This window comes from Dendropsophus ebraccatus, chromosome 4 (genome assembly GCF_027789765.1).
Source record: "Dendropsophus ebraccatus isolate aDenEbr1 chromosome 4, aDenEbr1.pat, whole genome shotgun sequence".
Lineage (NCBI taxonomy): Eukaryota > Metazoa > Chordata > Amphibia > Anura > Hylidae > Dendropsophus > Dendropsophus ebraccatus.
Genome location: NC_091457.1, coordinates 57,958,970 through 57,973,480, shown reverse-complemented (window position 1 = coordinate 57,973,480; position 14,511 = coordinate 57,958,970). Strand labels below are relative to the sequence as shown.

The 14,511-nt window shown below is 45.4% G+C and overlaps 1 protein-coding gene across 1 annotated transcript in view; it reads left to right on the top strand.

Annotated features, from left to right (window-relative positions):
- The window catches only part of CFDP1 (craniofacial development protein 1), a 34,052-nt gene extending 19,812 nt beyond the window's left edge, over positions 1 to 14,240 (top strand). Inside the window, exons 6-7 of the mRNA XM_069968424.1 lie at positions 9,582 to 9,740; positions 13,892 to 14,240. Of these exons, the coding sequence (XP_069824525.1) occupies positions 9,582 to 9,740; positions 13,892 to 13,982 (250 nt within the window). The 3' untranslated portion in view covers positions 13,983 to 14,240. The remainder of the gene's footprint in view (positions 1 to 9,581; positions 9,741 to 13,891) is intronic.
- Positions 14,241 to 14,511: the final 271 nt, after the last annotated feature.

Here is a 14,511-nt window from a genome sequence, read left to right as displayed (position 1 = left end):
AGGCCAAGACCTTAATAAACGCCATGGGTATTTACAAAGAGGGGGGGCAATGCAGCCGGTGACACCATACAATACCTGGACCAAGGAGACGAGGCAGGAGGCCGCAGACCAATCACACACCAGACATTCACAGACAATAGCATCCACCTGTAGTATAGAAAAAACACAAACATTAAGAACGAAGCAATAATCATGACATGCCTGACTAAGGAACACCCAGGGACAACCTGGAACCCTATCTAACACAATCCCCAACTCGTGCAGATCTATACCCAACAAAACTAAAATGAAGTGGGCTAACTAACCCAAGAGAAATAAAAGAGGGGTGGGGGGGAAGAGACTAACAAGTGTCTAAGCATCTATCTAGCTCCTACAACACCCGACAAAAAAAGGTTAGACCTAGCCCTGACCCCCAACCAACAGTAAAAGGCACACATGGCAATGAGATCATTGCATACGAAAATCCTTTCTCCCGAAGAATCTTGCGAACTTTTGTGTAATTCGCCCTCTGTTTACGTACAGCCACCGAGAAGTCGGGGTAAAAGGAGACTTTCGTGTTATTGTAGAGGACCTCCCCCTTAAGCCTGACTGCCCGCAGGATAGCGTCTCTGTCTTTGAAGTGGAGGAGTTTGGCTAACAGTGGTCTCGGAGGGGCCCCTGGAGGGCCTGGTCTGGCAGGGATCCGGTGAGCCCTCTCAATAGCAAAGAAAGAGGAAAAAGTGGAGGGCTCCAAAATGTCTCTGAGCCATCTTTCAAGGAAGGCAACTGCATCCGACCCCTCCGTGCGCTCAGGAAGACCCACCAGGCGAATATTATTTCTCCTTAGTCTCCTTAGATTTTGGAGATCATCGGAGCGGTCAGCTGACAGAGAGACCAAACGCTGCAATTCCGCAATTTGCGTTGGGACCGGGCGCAGTGTGTCCTCCATGTCAGAAGTACATCGTTCCACATCAGATGTGCGGTCTCGGAGTTTTTGCAAATCATGCTTGATGATTGTAAAATCCTGCTTTAGCTCATCCACTTTGGATGTCTGGGTAGTTTGGCAAACATTAATGGCCATCAGAATTTCTGCAAATTTGCGATCCATTTGAGAAGTCTCTCGGGGAGGATCAGCAGGGGACATTTGGAGTATCGGGCTTGATGATCCCTCAAACAGGGAAAGTGGTGATGACGGAGGAACATCTGGGGAATGCGGCCCGGAAAATTGTTCAAATTGCTGAGCCACTCTGGTTTTAAACTGTGACAGGGGTTCTGAAGGACCAACTGCCAATCCCGTATCATCGACAGCTTGTGACTCAGTGTCAGCCCGTGAGGTGGCCATAGTTGCTGGCTCAGGGTTATCCACAGTCTGTGAGGTCTTGCGCTTGCCTCCTCTCTTCCCTCTCATCTGCAGACGAATATACGTATATTCCCACTATAAGGGAGGGATATTGGGAGCAGTAGTACAGCGCAGGCCAGGTATCTGAGGTGCCAGGACCCTAGGAGGGGCTGAAGTAGATATAGTCACAGGGGCGAGAACCTGCACACCATGCAGCCTTCCTTTAGTGCTCAGTCAGGGCGTCCTGTATCCACTACAGAGTAGTAGAGGCTGGTGGGGAGAGGACAGTCTATGGTCTCGCCGCCAGACCAGCCAACCTGTACTATGGGGGGAGGAGGAGCAGAAACTCGTGCTTCAGCGGCAGCGCCGCTACTCACCACCCCTCTGGGCCTCTCAAGGCCTGCTGCTATGTGTTGCCAGAAAATGGCGGCCACGCCACCACACGGGGGGATGAGGGGGGCCCGACCAAGCAAGCCGATCCTCCGGACTCAGGAGCCACCCACGCCGGTTCTCGGGAGAGTCCTCGGTCACCTGACAGGCTGTCAGTAGGAGGGGAAGAGGCCAGGTCACTACACCACCGTAGGCAAGATGGCGGCCGGAAGGAGCAGGAGGGAGAGCCAGGACCCGGGCTTCAGCGATCCGGTGCGGGGCCAGGAGCAGCAGGTCGAGCGGTTCCTCTGGCCGGATGTCTCTAGGTGGAACGTCCGCACCGGCATCCCCAAAAGGGAGGTAAGGCAGTGAGGGACCTGGGAGACAGCCGTGCGACCCGCCAGCAGCAGCGCAGCAGGGAAGATGGCGGCCGAGGAGCAGGCGGCCGGGCAAGGAGAGAGCTGGTTGCGGTGCGATGCCGGCAAGCTCCCAGCAGCATAGACCCACCGGCTGATCCGGGGGCTCCACAGAAGTTCTGGGCACCTTTTGGGGTGTCAGAGACCAGGATGGAAGACAGGATGATTGTCGGGTCAGCAGGAGCTCAGGCAGACGCGTCCGCTCAGTCCTCCATGTAAGCCCTCCCCCCTCTCCCCCCCCCCCTACTTTATGTGAAGTTCTCCGTACCATCCATAAGCTTAGATGCTGCATTTGATCTATATATGCATAACACTTAGGCACTTTACCCACCCTGGAGATATAGACTTACTGCCACTGTCCTATAGGAGAGATGGCCCAACTGCTGTGAAGCCCCCCCCTAGGTGACACTGTCCACCGATAAAATGAAGCAAGTTTATAGCAGGAAAAAGACACAGACAAGTGTTATACAAGTTTATATTGAATGTGCAGCATCTAAGCTTCTGGATGGTGCAGAGCTCTGCACATAGTGTGTGTGGGTGGGTGGTGACAGTATCACTTTAAGTCCATTGAACTCAATAGATCCAGCAAATATATGCCATGATATACGTCCGCATACTTTTCTGCTGGTTTGCTGACATATACCCTAAATGTAGGTTACTTTTTAGAGGTAACGCACATAAATGGAGGATGTAAAAGAAGAGGCGCCTCCATGGTATACCCTGTTTGATCAGCTGGCATACAAAGATGGTGTTCCACTACAACATTCATAGTCTTTAAATAGTACACTGAGTTTTAAGTATCTGCTTTTATATATTTAATATATATATATTATATAATACTACATCCAGCGTAAACGTGGCCATTAACAATGTGTGAATACTTTCTGCTATCTAATAATTGCTCTCTGCTATGTGCCAGCTATCCTGTATGCGTGTAGAGGAAAGGCAGATCCTTGACAGGTCTATGAGATAAACTCACGCTGAATGAAATGGAATGCTCCAGCATGACCCTGGATTGAACCGCGTGCTGCCCGTACAGTTGAATGCCCTGTTGGCAGGAGGGAAGATTCAGGTCTCCATCACAGCTCATCAGAGCAGTCTCCCAGCATCTCTGTCAGCCTGGGGCCTTTCTACTTCTGTACATACAGTGCGCAGCAGCATGTCACCCACAATCTGTCAGTCTGCACAGTCTGTAACCTTTAGGAAACCTTGATGATTCCAGGCATGCATGTGCTGAGTTCGCCAGCCTTTCCCCTGGCAAAGCTTACCATCAATGACGCATTCTGGTACATTTGCATTTTCTTATTTCTTTAGAGGATTAGGTTAATATCCTATTAAAAGGCGTTCCCCATGTATCCTGTGCCACTTATTCTGACCTACATAGAATTACTGCCAAGCTCATAAACTGCATGACAAGTAACAAAAATCATCAACTAAATAAAAATGGAGTGTCGGAAACTCGAAGTAGCTGCATTGCTTGTAGCATTCTCTTGTAATGATGGCAGATGTCTGTGCTAAAGTGCACTTTCAACTTTTAAACCCAAGGGGCATCTCAACCATAGTAGTTGCTAGATAGGAGTTCTCGTAGGTGGCAGCCTCACTGATGAGGAGAGTGTGGGATCTTCTCACCCTATTTTCCACTGGACCGTGGACAGTGGCCACTGCATTAATAAGCACGCATGCTCACTAGAAAGCTGCCTTCAGGAGACTGGACCTGGATAAATTGCAAACATGCTTTATATATAACATCCCCTGTTGGTTTAGAAAGTTAAATTGAAAGTGGCCATTTAAACATTTTTATTACATTTCATTAATAAAGTTGTTTTACTTTGTAATATAATTTATGAAAGAAAATGCACTGTGGCAGCCAGAGACCAAAGGACCTGAGTGGAAACTGCAGGGGACTGGTGTTGAGTAGGTATAGGTTAGCTTTCTATTTTCCAAAGGCACCAAGATATAGAAAGTTAAAAAAAAAACAAAACACTGAACAATACCTTTAATGGAGAGAGAAGAGGTCAAGGTACTGCCAGAGTGCTTTTCAGCAGAGTATCTCTGTGAGAATAAAAGGGCTGGGTAGTTGAAATCTAACATGTCCAACCTTTTCTCTCCCCTGACATCATCGGTTGGAGGAAACTTGGGAGACCTTCAAACATTTTAAACAGTCAGGCGATCCTGTTGAAGTGGTTGGTTGGTGGTTTCAGGCAAAACTGGACCATAGTGTATTGGGATCTTAAAGGGGTTATCCGGAGCTTTAAAATTTTTGATATTGTGCTGCAGACATACGGAAAATAACATAGAGCCCATGCTTACCTCTCTGTTCTCCCTCTGCATTGTTATGTAGTGTCTCTGGTGTCCCCTGCTGGTCTCAGCAGCCTCTACTTTCTAGACAAACTTGTCTCGGGAATGACAGCCTGCTCTGCCAATCACTGACTGACGGGACAGCACCACAGCCAGTGATTGGTTCAATTTAAGATTAGGGAAAATAAAATCATTGTTGTCTGCCGTCCTGTTAAGATACACTGAACTGGTTAAAAAAAGAGTACAGATGTTATGTACACATCATATGAGGGGAGACTTTAGGTGCAGTTTCCCTTTAAAACACTGCAGCTACATAGTGTGTGTTCAGAAAGCATTACTGTAGTAGTAACAGTATCAGAAACAAAGCCGTCCAGCAACCACTTGATGTTCTTGATGTCCCCTTGTAATGAAACACAAACCTTTATTTATTTCTGTATATTTCAGCAGGCTTCAGAAATATTATGGATGCGTGATGTGTTTTTTTTATTTCTTTTTGCTTCGGTTGTTTTCTTTCATCTGAAATGGTATTAAGTATGCGCCAGTGGCATTCAGCCACAGCAATAAAAATGTTATTTTCAAGCGTGGATCAAGGGCAAGTACAATTCAGGGATATTATGGAGGGCAGTGCAGTGTTGCATTGCAGGGAGAAAGTTCTCATTATCATTCATTGCATTTTGCTAAGCTTGCCTGAAATGACACCACATCAGCAGAGGTGAAAGCAGATGAGCCGCACAAGAGAGCTGAAAGTTTAGAGGCTTCTCCTCTGTTTCTTGTCCAATTTGTCAAACATTTTTAAGGTTTTAATAATAAAGGGCACAGTGACATATTACAACCTGCTCCACATTGCTGACTGGACTGGGATCCATGGGACTTAGTCTGAGTAATATGGAGTCCAGTAGTGTCGTAACTTCAGGGTTTGACTGAACGCAGAATTTGAAATTTTGGTTCCAGTCCCGGTTTTGTTTAACAAAGCATTGTGTTGTGAGAAGGCCTGTCCCGGCTAATGGACTGGCCTCTTATCCCATCAGTGACTGTAGCAGCGTGCTGCCCCAGTGACTGACTGGCTGAGCGGCCAGTCCATCAGCCGGGTTGAGATGTGTCAGCTCCAGAGATTCCGGAGCCTGACTGGTGTCCCTCGGTCAGTTCAGCCAATCACCGCTGGCTGCTGGATGTTATAATTTGCCAGACTTCTCCTTTAATAATAATAAAAAGAATGATGCTTTTATTTATATGGCTGATTCCGCAGCCCTTTACATAGTTTTTCAATTTTGGTCCCTGTGCCCATTAGGGTTCACCATCTAAACTCCAACTGTCTGTATGTTTTTGAGTGTGGGAGACGCAAACACAGAGAGAACATACAAACTGTTTGCAGATATTGCCCTTTGTTGTTTTTAAACCCACCATGCTGCCTGTTTATTAAAAAGTCCCAGGGAACCCCTTTAAAGACAACATGGTAGCTGATCAGAGGCCACATTACTCAGCTGCAGTAATATATGAAATGGGTGACACAGCCGAAATCATGAGTGTACATTATGTTGGCAAAAAAAAAAATGAAGGAGTGCTTCTTTTAACCCCTTCGGGACCAGGCTAATTTTTGTTTTTGCGTTTTTGTTTTTTCCTCCTTGTGCTTAAAAGGCCATAGCACTTGCATTTTTACACCTACAGACCCACATAAGCCCTTATTTTTTTGCGTCACTAATTGTACTTTGTAATGACAGGCTGAACTTTTGCATAAAATATGCTGCGAAACCAGAAAAAAATTATATGCACAGTGAAATAGAAAAAAAAACACAATTCTTTTTCTTTGGGGGGACTGTGTTTTTACGCCGTGTGTCCTATAGAAAAACTGACATGTTTTATATGTTCCTCAAGTCGTTACGATTAAAATGATATGTAACATGTATACCTTTTCTTTTATCTGATGGCCTGTAAAAAATTCAAACCATTGTTAACAAATATACGTTCCTTAAAATCGCTCCATTCCCAGGCTTATAACGCTTTTATCCTTTGGTCTATGGGGCTGTGTGAGGTGTCATTTTTTGCGCCATGAAGTAGGGCTGGGCGATATAAACGATATGCCAAAATATCGTCATCAATTCGGTTGACGATATGGATTTTTGGCATATCGTCATATCGCGATATACCACGGAGCGGTAGTGAATAAGCTTCTCACTTACCGCTCCGTGGTACCGCGCTGCAGGGCCTTCCGTCCACGCATTGTCAGCGCGCTAGCGCGCTGATGCGTGTGACGTCAGGTCTCCCAGTGCATGCTGGGAAGAAGACGCGGCCCGTCTCGCCTCACGGACTCCATCAGCCAGCCCTGCAGGAAAGGTAAGTAGCAGAGGGGTCGGGGGCGGGCGGCAGATGGCTTGGCATGGGGCTGATGATGGCCCTGGCTGGGGGGACATGATGGCTGGCACATGAAATGCCTGGAAAACAGTGAGGGGTGAGATGGCTTGCACCGGGGGGGCGGGGGTTGGGGGTGCTGATGACTGGCAACGGGGGGCTGATGACTGGCGACAGGGGGCTGATGACTGGCACAAGGGGGGCTGATGACTGGCACAAGGGGGGCTGATGACTGGCACAAGGGGGGCTGATGACTGGCACAAGGGGGGCTGATGACTGGCACAAGGGGGGCTGATGACTGGCACAAGGGGGGCTGATGACTGGCACAAGGGGGGCTGATGACTGGCACAAGGGGGGGCTGATGGCACAGGGTGGGCTGATGACTGGCAAGGGGGGTTGATAACTGGCACAAAGGGGGCTGAAGGCATAGGGGAGGGCTGATGACTGGCAAGGGGGGGTGATAACTGGCACAAGGGAGGGGGGGCTGATGACTGGCACAGGGGAGGGCTGATGACTGGCAAGGGGGGGGTGATAACTGGCACAAAGGGGGCTGAAGGCATAGGGGAGGGCTGATGACTGGCAAGGGGGGGTGATAACTGGCACAAGGGAGGGGGGGCTGATGACTGGCACAGGGGAGGGCTGATGACTGGCACAGGATGGGCTGATGGCACAGGGGAAGGCTGATGACTGGCAAGGGGGGTGATAACTGGAACAAAGGGGCCAGCATAGGGGAGGGCTGATGACTGGCAAGGGGGGCTGATAACTGGCACAAAGGGGGCTGAAGCCTTTGTGCCAGTTATCAGCCCCCCTTGCCAGTCATCAGCCCTCCCCTCCCTTGTGCCAGTTATCACCCCCCCTTGCCAGTCATCAGCCCTCCCCTATATATTTATAATTATATATCGTGATATATCGTTATATCGTGCATGCATCAAATTATATCGTGATATAAATTTTAGGCCATATCGCCCAGCCCTACCATGAAGTGTTCTTTCTATTGGTACCTTGATTTGATGCGACCAAAAATGTGCAATTTTGCGCTTTGGGATATTTTTGCGCTTACGCCGTTTACCGTGCGAGATCAAGAATGTGATTAATAGTTCGGGCGATTACGCAAGCGGCGATAGCAAACATGTTTGTTTATTTATTTATTTACTTTTATTTATAACCTGGGAAAAAGGGGGTGGGGAGGGGGCTTTTTATTGACAACACTTTTTTTTTTTTTTTTTTTTTTTTTTTTTTTTACACATATACTAGAAGCCCCCCTAGAGGACTTCTAGTATATACACTTTGATCTCTCATTGAGATCTTTGCTGTATAGTTATACAGCAAAGATTAATGAGATAGGCACTCGTTTGCTTTCGGCTGCTGCAGCCGAAAACAAACGAGTGCCGAGCCGGGTACGGCGCCATCTTGGAGCGGTCCCCGGCCGGCAGCAGTAACGGAGATCGCTCCTCCGGGACAACGTCCCGGAGGAGTGATCTCCCCCACTAGACACCAGGGAACGGCTGAATCCGGTAATCGGAGGCAGCTGTCATCTTTGACAGCTGCCTCCGATTATCTAATTAGCGGGCACGGCGATCGGACCGTGCCTGCTAATAGCCGCGATCCCGGGCTACATGAGGCACCCGGGATTGCGGCGGTTCAGAGCGGGGTCGCCGCGCGGCCCCGCTCTGAACGCCCGCACCCGCACGAGGACGTACAGTTACGTCCTCGTGCGGGAAAGGGTTAAGGGATTTTCCAACATTGATGGCAATAAGATATGGAACCTTCACTGATGGCACTCTTTGGTTAGAGTGGAACTGTTTTGGGGAAAGACGACAAGGGGCCGGTATCAAGTGTTTTAGACTTTTTTTTTTTTTATATTTTGTTTTGTTTATAGTGATCTCTGATTTCATGAATACCCAACCTACGTGGCTCCGGGTGAACACTTTTTATGTCCACATTGCTACCAGAAGCTATTACCAAATGACAAGTGGAGTTTGATTGGTTGCTGAGGGCAGCCACACCACTTTTTCCATTGCACCAATTTTGATAGACGACTTCCAATGAGTTCAGTGCAATTAAAATCAAAGTAATGTGCTTTTTTAACAGAAACAAAAGCAATCTTTTCTGTGCATTGTAGATGAAATTGTAGGTCAGCCTAATCAACAAGAGAGGAGTAAAAAAAAAAGTACCTACTGTTTTTTTTTTTTTATATATACAAACCCTTATAAGTGCAGTCACACCTGAATTTTCAAGTTGTATGTCATAAAGCTCTAAAAGTCTAAAATGCCTTTGGCTTTAACCTGAATGCACCCTTATTATCTCACTTATTCTTTATAACTATAGTGCATACAGTGAATTGGATACATGATCTTATTGGGAACCAGCCAAGCATAAGAGCATGCTAAAGAGCTATAGACACTGTACATAAAAGAAATTTCCGCTGAATTTAAGGGCCTACCAGGAATTATTTAACACACAGGATTTGGAAATCCTTTATGATAGAATGGATGGATGATTATAAACCTGTAGCTTCAGAACTGCCATCCAAGACTGGATGGGGAAGCTGTGGTTATATTTTTAGATTGTTTGCAAAGAGGGTATAAAGCCACAAGCAGGGCTCTGGATGGTAAAAAGTATTTGCCTCCTAATTTTTTAGGGTGCAGAGGCCTTTAGCAGCTCTCTCTGTTTTATCCGATACTAAGCTGTTTAAAAAAAAATGTTACCTTGGATCCGCTGGAGTTTGCCATCACTTCAGGATGTAGTGCTTCCTAGCGCCTAAATGGTTAGAGCTTTGTGTAACAACTTGTGTGTAGATATCTGATCCTTGTATTTCCATTGTGTCTCTACAGGGTGAAAAGACCTGGGGGAATGAGCAGCATAATGGGAAAATTAGGCTCTAAAAAGCAGAAGATGAGCACACTGGAGAAATCCAAGCTGGACTGGGAATCTTTTAAAGTGAAAGAGGGGATTGGAGAAGAGCTGGCTCGCCACAATAGGGGCAAAGATGGGTAAGAGCATGATACAGCTAATGTTTTCACAGATTGCACGTTTTGGCACACACCTGTTTGATGCAAACATTTTGTAACTTTTTGTGTTTTCACCACTAAAGCGAATGGTTTAATAGGAGGGAGCAGGGCCAGAGAGTAGAATTCCTCTGCAAGCAGCTACAATGCATAGAGCGGAAGAGGGAGCAGACAGTGGCGACATGGTTATCCTTTGAACTACTGCATATTAGAGAGGAGCGCAACTCCAGCATGCTCTAGTTTGACCTTTGAATATTGGTGGCTGAAGAAGTAGGATGCAACCTTAAGGATGTCTGGAAAACATGGATACAGCTAGAGGCTGCATCCGTGTTTTCCCGGACTCCCTCGGTCTGCATCTAACAACTTCAGACACCGATTCAAAGGTCAAACGATGAAGTTATGTTCTTCTCTTCTGCATATACAAGCCCAGTTGTACTGAATTCCATTAAAGACAAGTTGCATATGAAGCATCTCATGAGGAGTAATTTTGACAACTCCCTGCTCTCCCCTACATGTTGTAGCTGCATGCAGGAGCAGAATTCCCAAGCTGTAAATATTTCAAAGTGTTAGTACTTATTGCAGTATATATTGCAGTTGAACCCCTTTAACGAAACCTACAAGCATAAGCTTCTCATCATCTTGATCAAGCCATGCATCTTAATCATGGTTTTTAGCTGCGGTCCAAGAGCACTTTGGAGGCCTGAAGGTTGCAGTTATTGCTATACTTCTGGTGCTTTGGAAATATCTACCTTTACAGCAGCACAGCAATCCTTAAAGCGTAACTATAATTTAAGTAGCCAAAAAATTAAATTTCTCAGATAAAAAGCCCACGTGTTACCCTTTAAAAAGAGCCCTAAACTGCGTTGCTAGTGTGTACACTCGCTGAGATATCACCAGTTGTTTGGCTCAGAAGAATAAATGAATTTTTCTTCTGGCTCAGAGAAATTGGGCGTGTCCTATCCCTCATCTCCCTCGCTTGGTCCCTCCATTCACTGACCAGCACCTTAGCAGATGTATCACACATAGGAGGATCAGATAGAGCCCCAGAAGATGGTATCACACAGTGGGATTAGATACAGCCCCAGCATACAGTATCACAATGTAAGATTAGATACAGAGCCCCAGCAGATGATATCACACACAGTGGAATTAGATACAGTCATCTGCTCTCATAACACTGTAGGACAGGCATATCCAAACTTTTTTCGAAGAGTGCCAAATTTGATGAAACATGTGCGAGGGCCGACCATTTTACATGCTACATGCTACATGCTTTATAACACAGGCAGATAATAGCAAACTGGATACCTGGGGGGCCGTAAAAGTTCGGAACGCGGGCCGCAAATGGCCCTCCGGCCGGACTTTGGACATGCCTGCTGTAGGATAATGTCAGCGATAGAGGGCACCTGCTGCAGACATCTGATAGGGGATGTTATATGTTTTATGGAAGGACTACAGCTGTGTTGTGCTGGGACTTGTAGTCCTCCCCTCAGTGACTCTCCCTCATGCAGTACATTGAAGTCATGGCTGGCATGTCCCTCTGGGTGAAGCACTGAGTACTTGTCCCTCCATCCAGCTCTTCCCCTGCGCTGCTCCTCACACACAACACCCTCAGCTCTGCTAAGTCACCTCTGTGAGGGGAGGGGGGAGAACGTGCTGCTAGGAGGGGGGAGGGGGGAGAAGGTTTTGTTTATGTTTATGTCTGTGTCAGGGCTGTTATCTGATGCTGCTGTCAGGTACACTAGGTACGGATCTCCAGGGAGGGGCTTGTCCAGCAGGAATGCAGAAATAACTCAGAACCATACACAGCTCTGAGGGGACATTCTTCCTAATGTATTTTAAAAAACTGTTCATTTTAGGTTATTAATGTATATTGCAAATTTCTTATCATGCCCTAAGCGAACTAAAACTGAATGGTCAAAATATTTTATAGTTACGCTTTTAGGCTGGATATTCACACTTTTGCTGTCTATATTTAATGGTTTTTAAATAATTCAAGGATTAAGTAAAATGTAGACTACTGCATTCAACTAATAATAATGCAGAATAAGTGTTCCATATTAAGTGCACAACGGAGGCAGGCTGGTCCACCCCTGGCACTAGATTGTGCTGTGTTAGCAGCTGGCACAGCTCCTCCATTGAACACTGTACAGCTTGCTGACCTGACTCAGCATGCTCTTGTCGTAGCTAGTTTCTTCTTGCCTGTGGGGGAAGTAAGTGCAGCATTCTTGGCATGAGACCATCTTATGTAACCCTCCTGGACGCTACAAGGGCTTCACATCTTTTCTCTTAATTATTCGCTTTGCATTGTGAGCTAGACCATCCTGAGCTGGATAGCAGCAAAAATGAGAATAGATTTCTTTTTACATGCAAAATCTTATAAAGATTGTAGGAGTTAAGTGTCCATTGAACTTAAGAAACTCTCATATATATATATATATATATATATATATATATATATATATATATATATATATATATATATATATATATATATATATACACATACACACACACACACACACACAGAGGAGATGTCCCTGTAGCTCCATGTGACTTGCTACCTGAAACCTGAAATATCTGTTATTTATGGCACACATTAATTAGCATATTGGGTGTCAAGGGGGCATGACAGTGACACTTTATGATCAGTGCTACATTTGGTAATTGGCATATTGATTAGGAAGGTAATGTTTTGCCATGATGCAGTTGCCACGTGCCCATAAAGCTGTAATTACGTGAAGAAAAAAGGCATGCTATACACTGATCCACTGCTTCTCAGAACAATCAACACTAACATTTTTTAAAAATGAGGTTCTTAGCACACCATTTGATCAAATTGTATGTACCATCTCATCTCGGTGAACCTTAGGGGGATGGTTCCTACAAAACCAGGCATAAAGGAACCCTTAAAGGGTTATCCAGGGCTACAAAAAATATCAATTTTTTCCAGGCTTTCATGTCTTCAAATACGGTGTGGTTTGCAATAAAGCTCCATTCACTTTAAGGGAGTTACAAATCCTCACCCAAACTGTTGACAAGAGTGGAGCTGTCTCAGGAAGAAAGTGGCCATGTCTTTGTTGCACTGGACAACCCCTTTAACGCTTTTTAAAACATTGACAGGAAATGGTTGGAGTGTAAGCCAAAAGGAGGTAGCCACACCCCCCACATATAAAACAAAAAGCAAAAAAAGAAAAAAAGGCCAGCACTCCAATACCCCTGTTCCCACTGTGCAGCTTGCATGCTGCCGTGGCTAACATAAAAACAAAAACCTGAAAAGTGCTGCAGCAACCTGCAAGAGTCAGGGCTCGCTGTGTATACTCTTTCCATCAAACAAAATGAAAATCTTTAGAATAGTTTTTTATTGGGTGTATGATGGAGGGAGTATACACAGTGAGTCCTGACACTTGCAGGTTGCTACAGCACTTTTCTGTTTTTGTCAGTGGGACAGGCAGAACTTCAAGCAGAGTCCAGCGCATGGCCTCTGCTTGAAATTTCTGAGTGCCCAGCAGCACACAATAGGTCTAGCAGCTCCCCGACCATACCAGCTTTGTCAGCAGCCTTATCTTTATGTCGGGGGGGAAAAACATGTTTTATTTCAGTGCGTGAAGCCAGCAGACTAGTCACCGCACTCTGCCTGTCAGCGTGCTCTGCTGGGATAATTGACAAGCAGAAAGGCAGAATAAAACGCGTTTCCCCCCCCACCCCAATATTAAGATAAGGCTGCAGACACAGCTGGTATGGTCGGGGAGCTGCTATAGAGATCTATTGTGGGCTGCTGGGAGCTATATAAGCACAATCATGATGATTGGTTTCCCTTATGTGTATTTTATTTGGATTGACCAACACAAAGTATCAAGTAATTGTGACGTGAAGAAAATGATATATGTTTTATAAAATTTATAAAAAATAAAATCTGGGGGTGTGCATTTGTGTTTGGCCCCCTGTCCCATTGCCGCATGGGGAACTATTTGCCAGCTGCTTTCCCTGACAGTTATAGCTGGTTGTGGAGAAACTTGAACAGGTCTCAGGCAAAGTTATTTCCAGTTTTTGGGATCATTGTTTCTTGGATTTAGAAGTCTGGTAAAGCCTTTGATTTGTGAGACAATTTCAGTTATGTTATATTTTATTTCTAGATACATTGAAAGAAAAGCCTTTCTGGAACGAGTGGATTATCGTCAATTTGAACTTGAGAGGGAAATTCGACTAAAAAATATGAAGCCATAGCATTCTGCGAAAGAAGTTTTATGGATGGCTGTCATCTTATTTGACTGTAGGAGCGCTGTACAGATGTCACAGGAGAAAACTGAGAATTGTTTGTTTTGTTTGAAAATCTGTATATTTGGACTGTAATATGACCAATTCTTTTACATGTTCGTGTTTTTTTTTTTTTTTTTTTTTTTTTGCTTTTTTTTAGATTTTTCACTGAGTGGTTTTCAATTACTCCAGTGGATTAATAAATATATCTTTATAAATTAAGAGTGAGTTTGCAGTGCCCCTGTAGTGCCAGCGGAGTAAAATCTCGCCATAAGTCACCCCATTTTGGAAAGTGCACCCCTCAAAGAATTCATTTTCGGGTGTGGTGACCACTTTGACCCCACAGGTATTAGAGGAAAGTATTCAAAAGTAGACAGTAAAAATGAAAAACTCGAATTTTTCCAATAATATGTTCGTTTAGTTTGAAATGTCTCAATTTCACGAGGAACAAGAGAAAAAAAGTACCCCAAAATTTGTAACGCAGGTTCTTCTGAGTAAA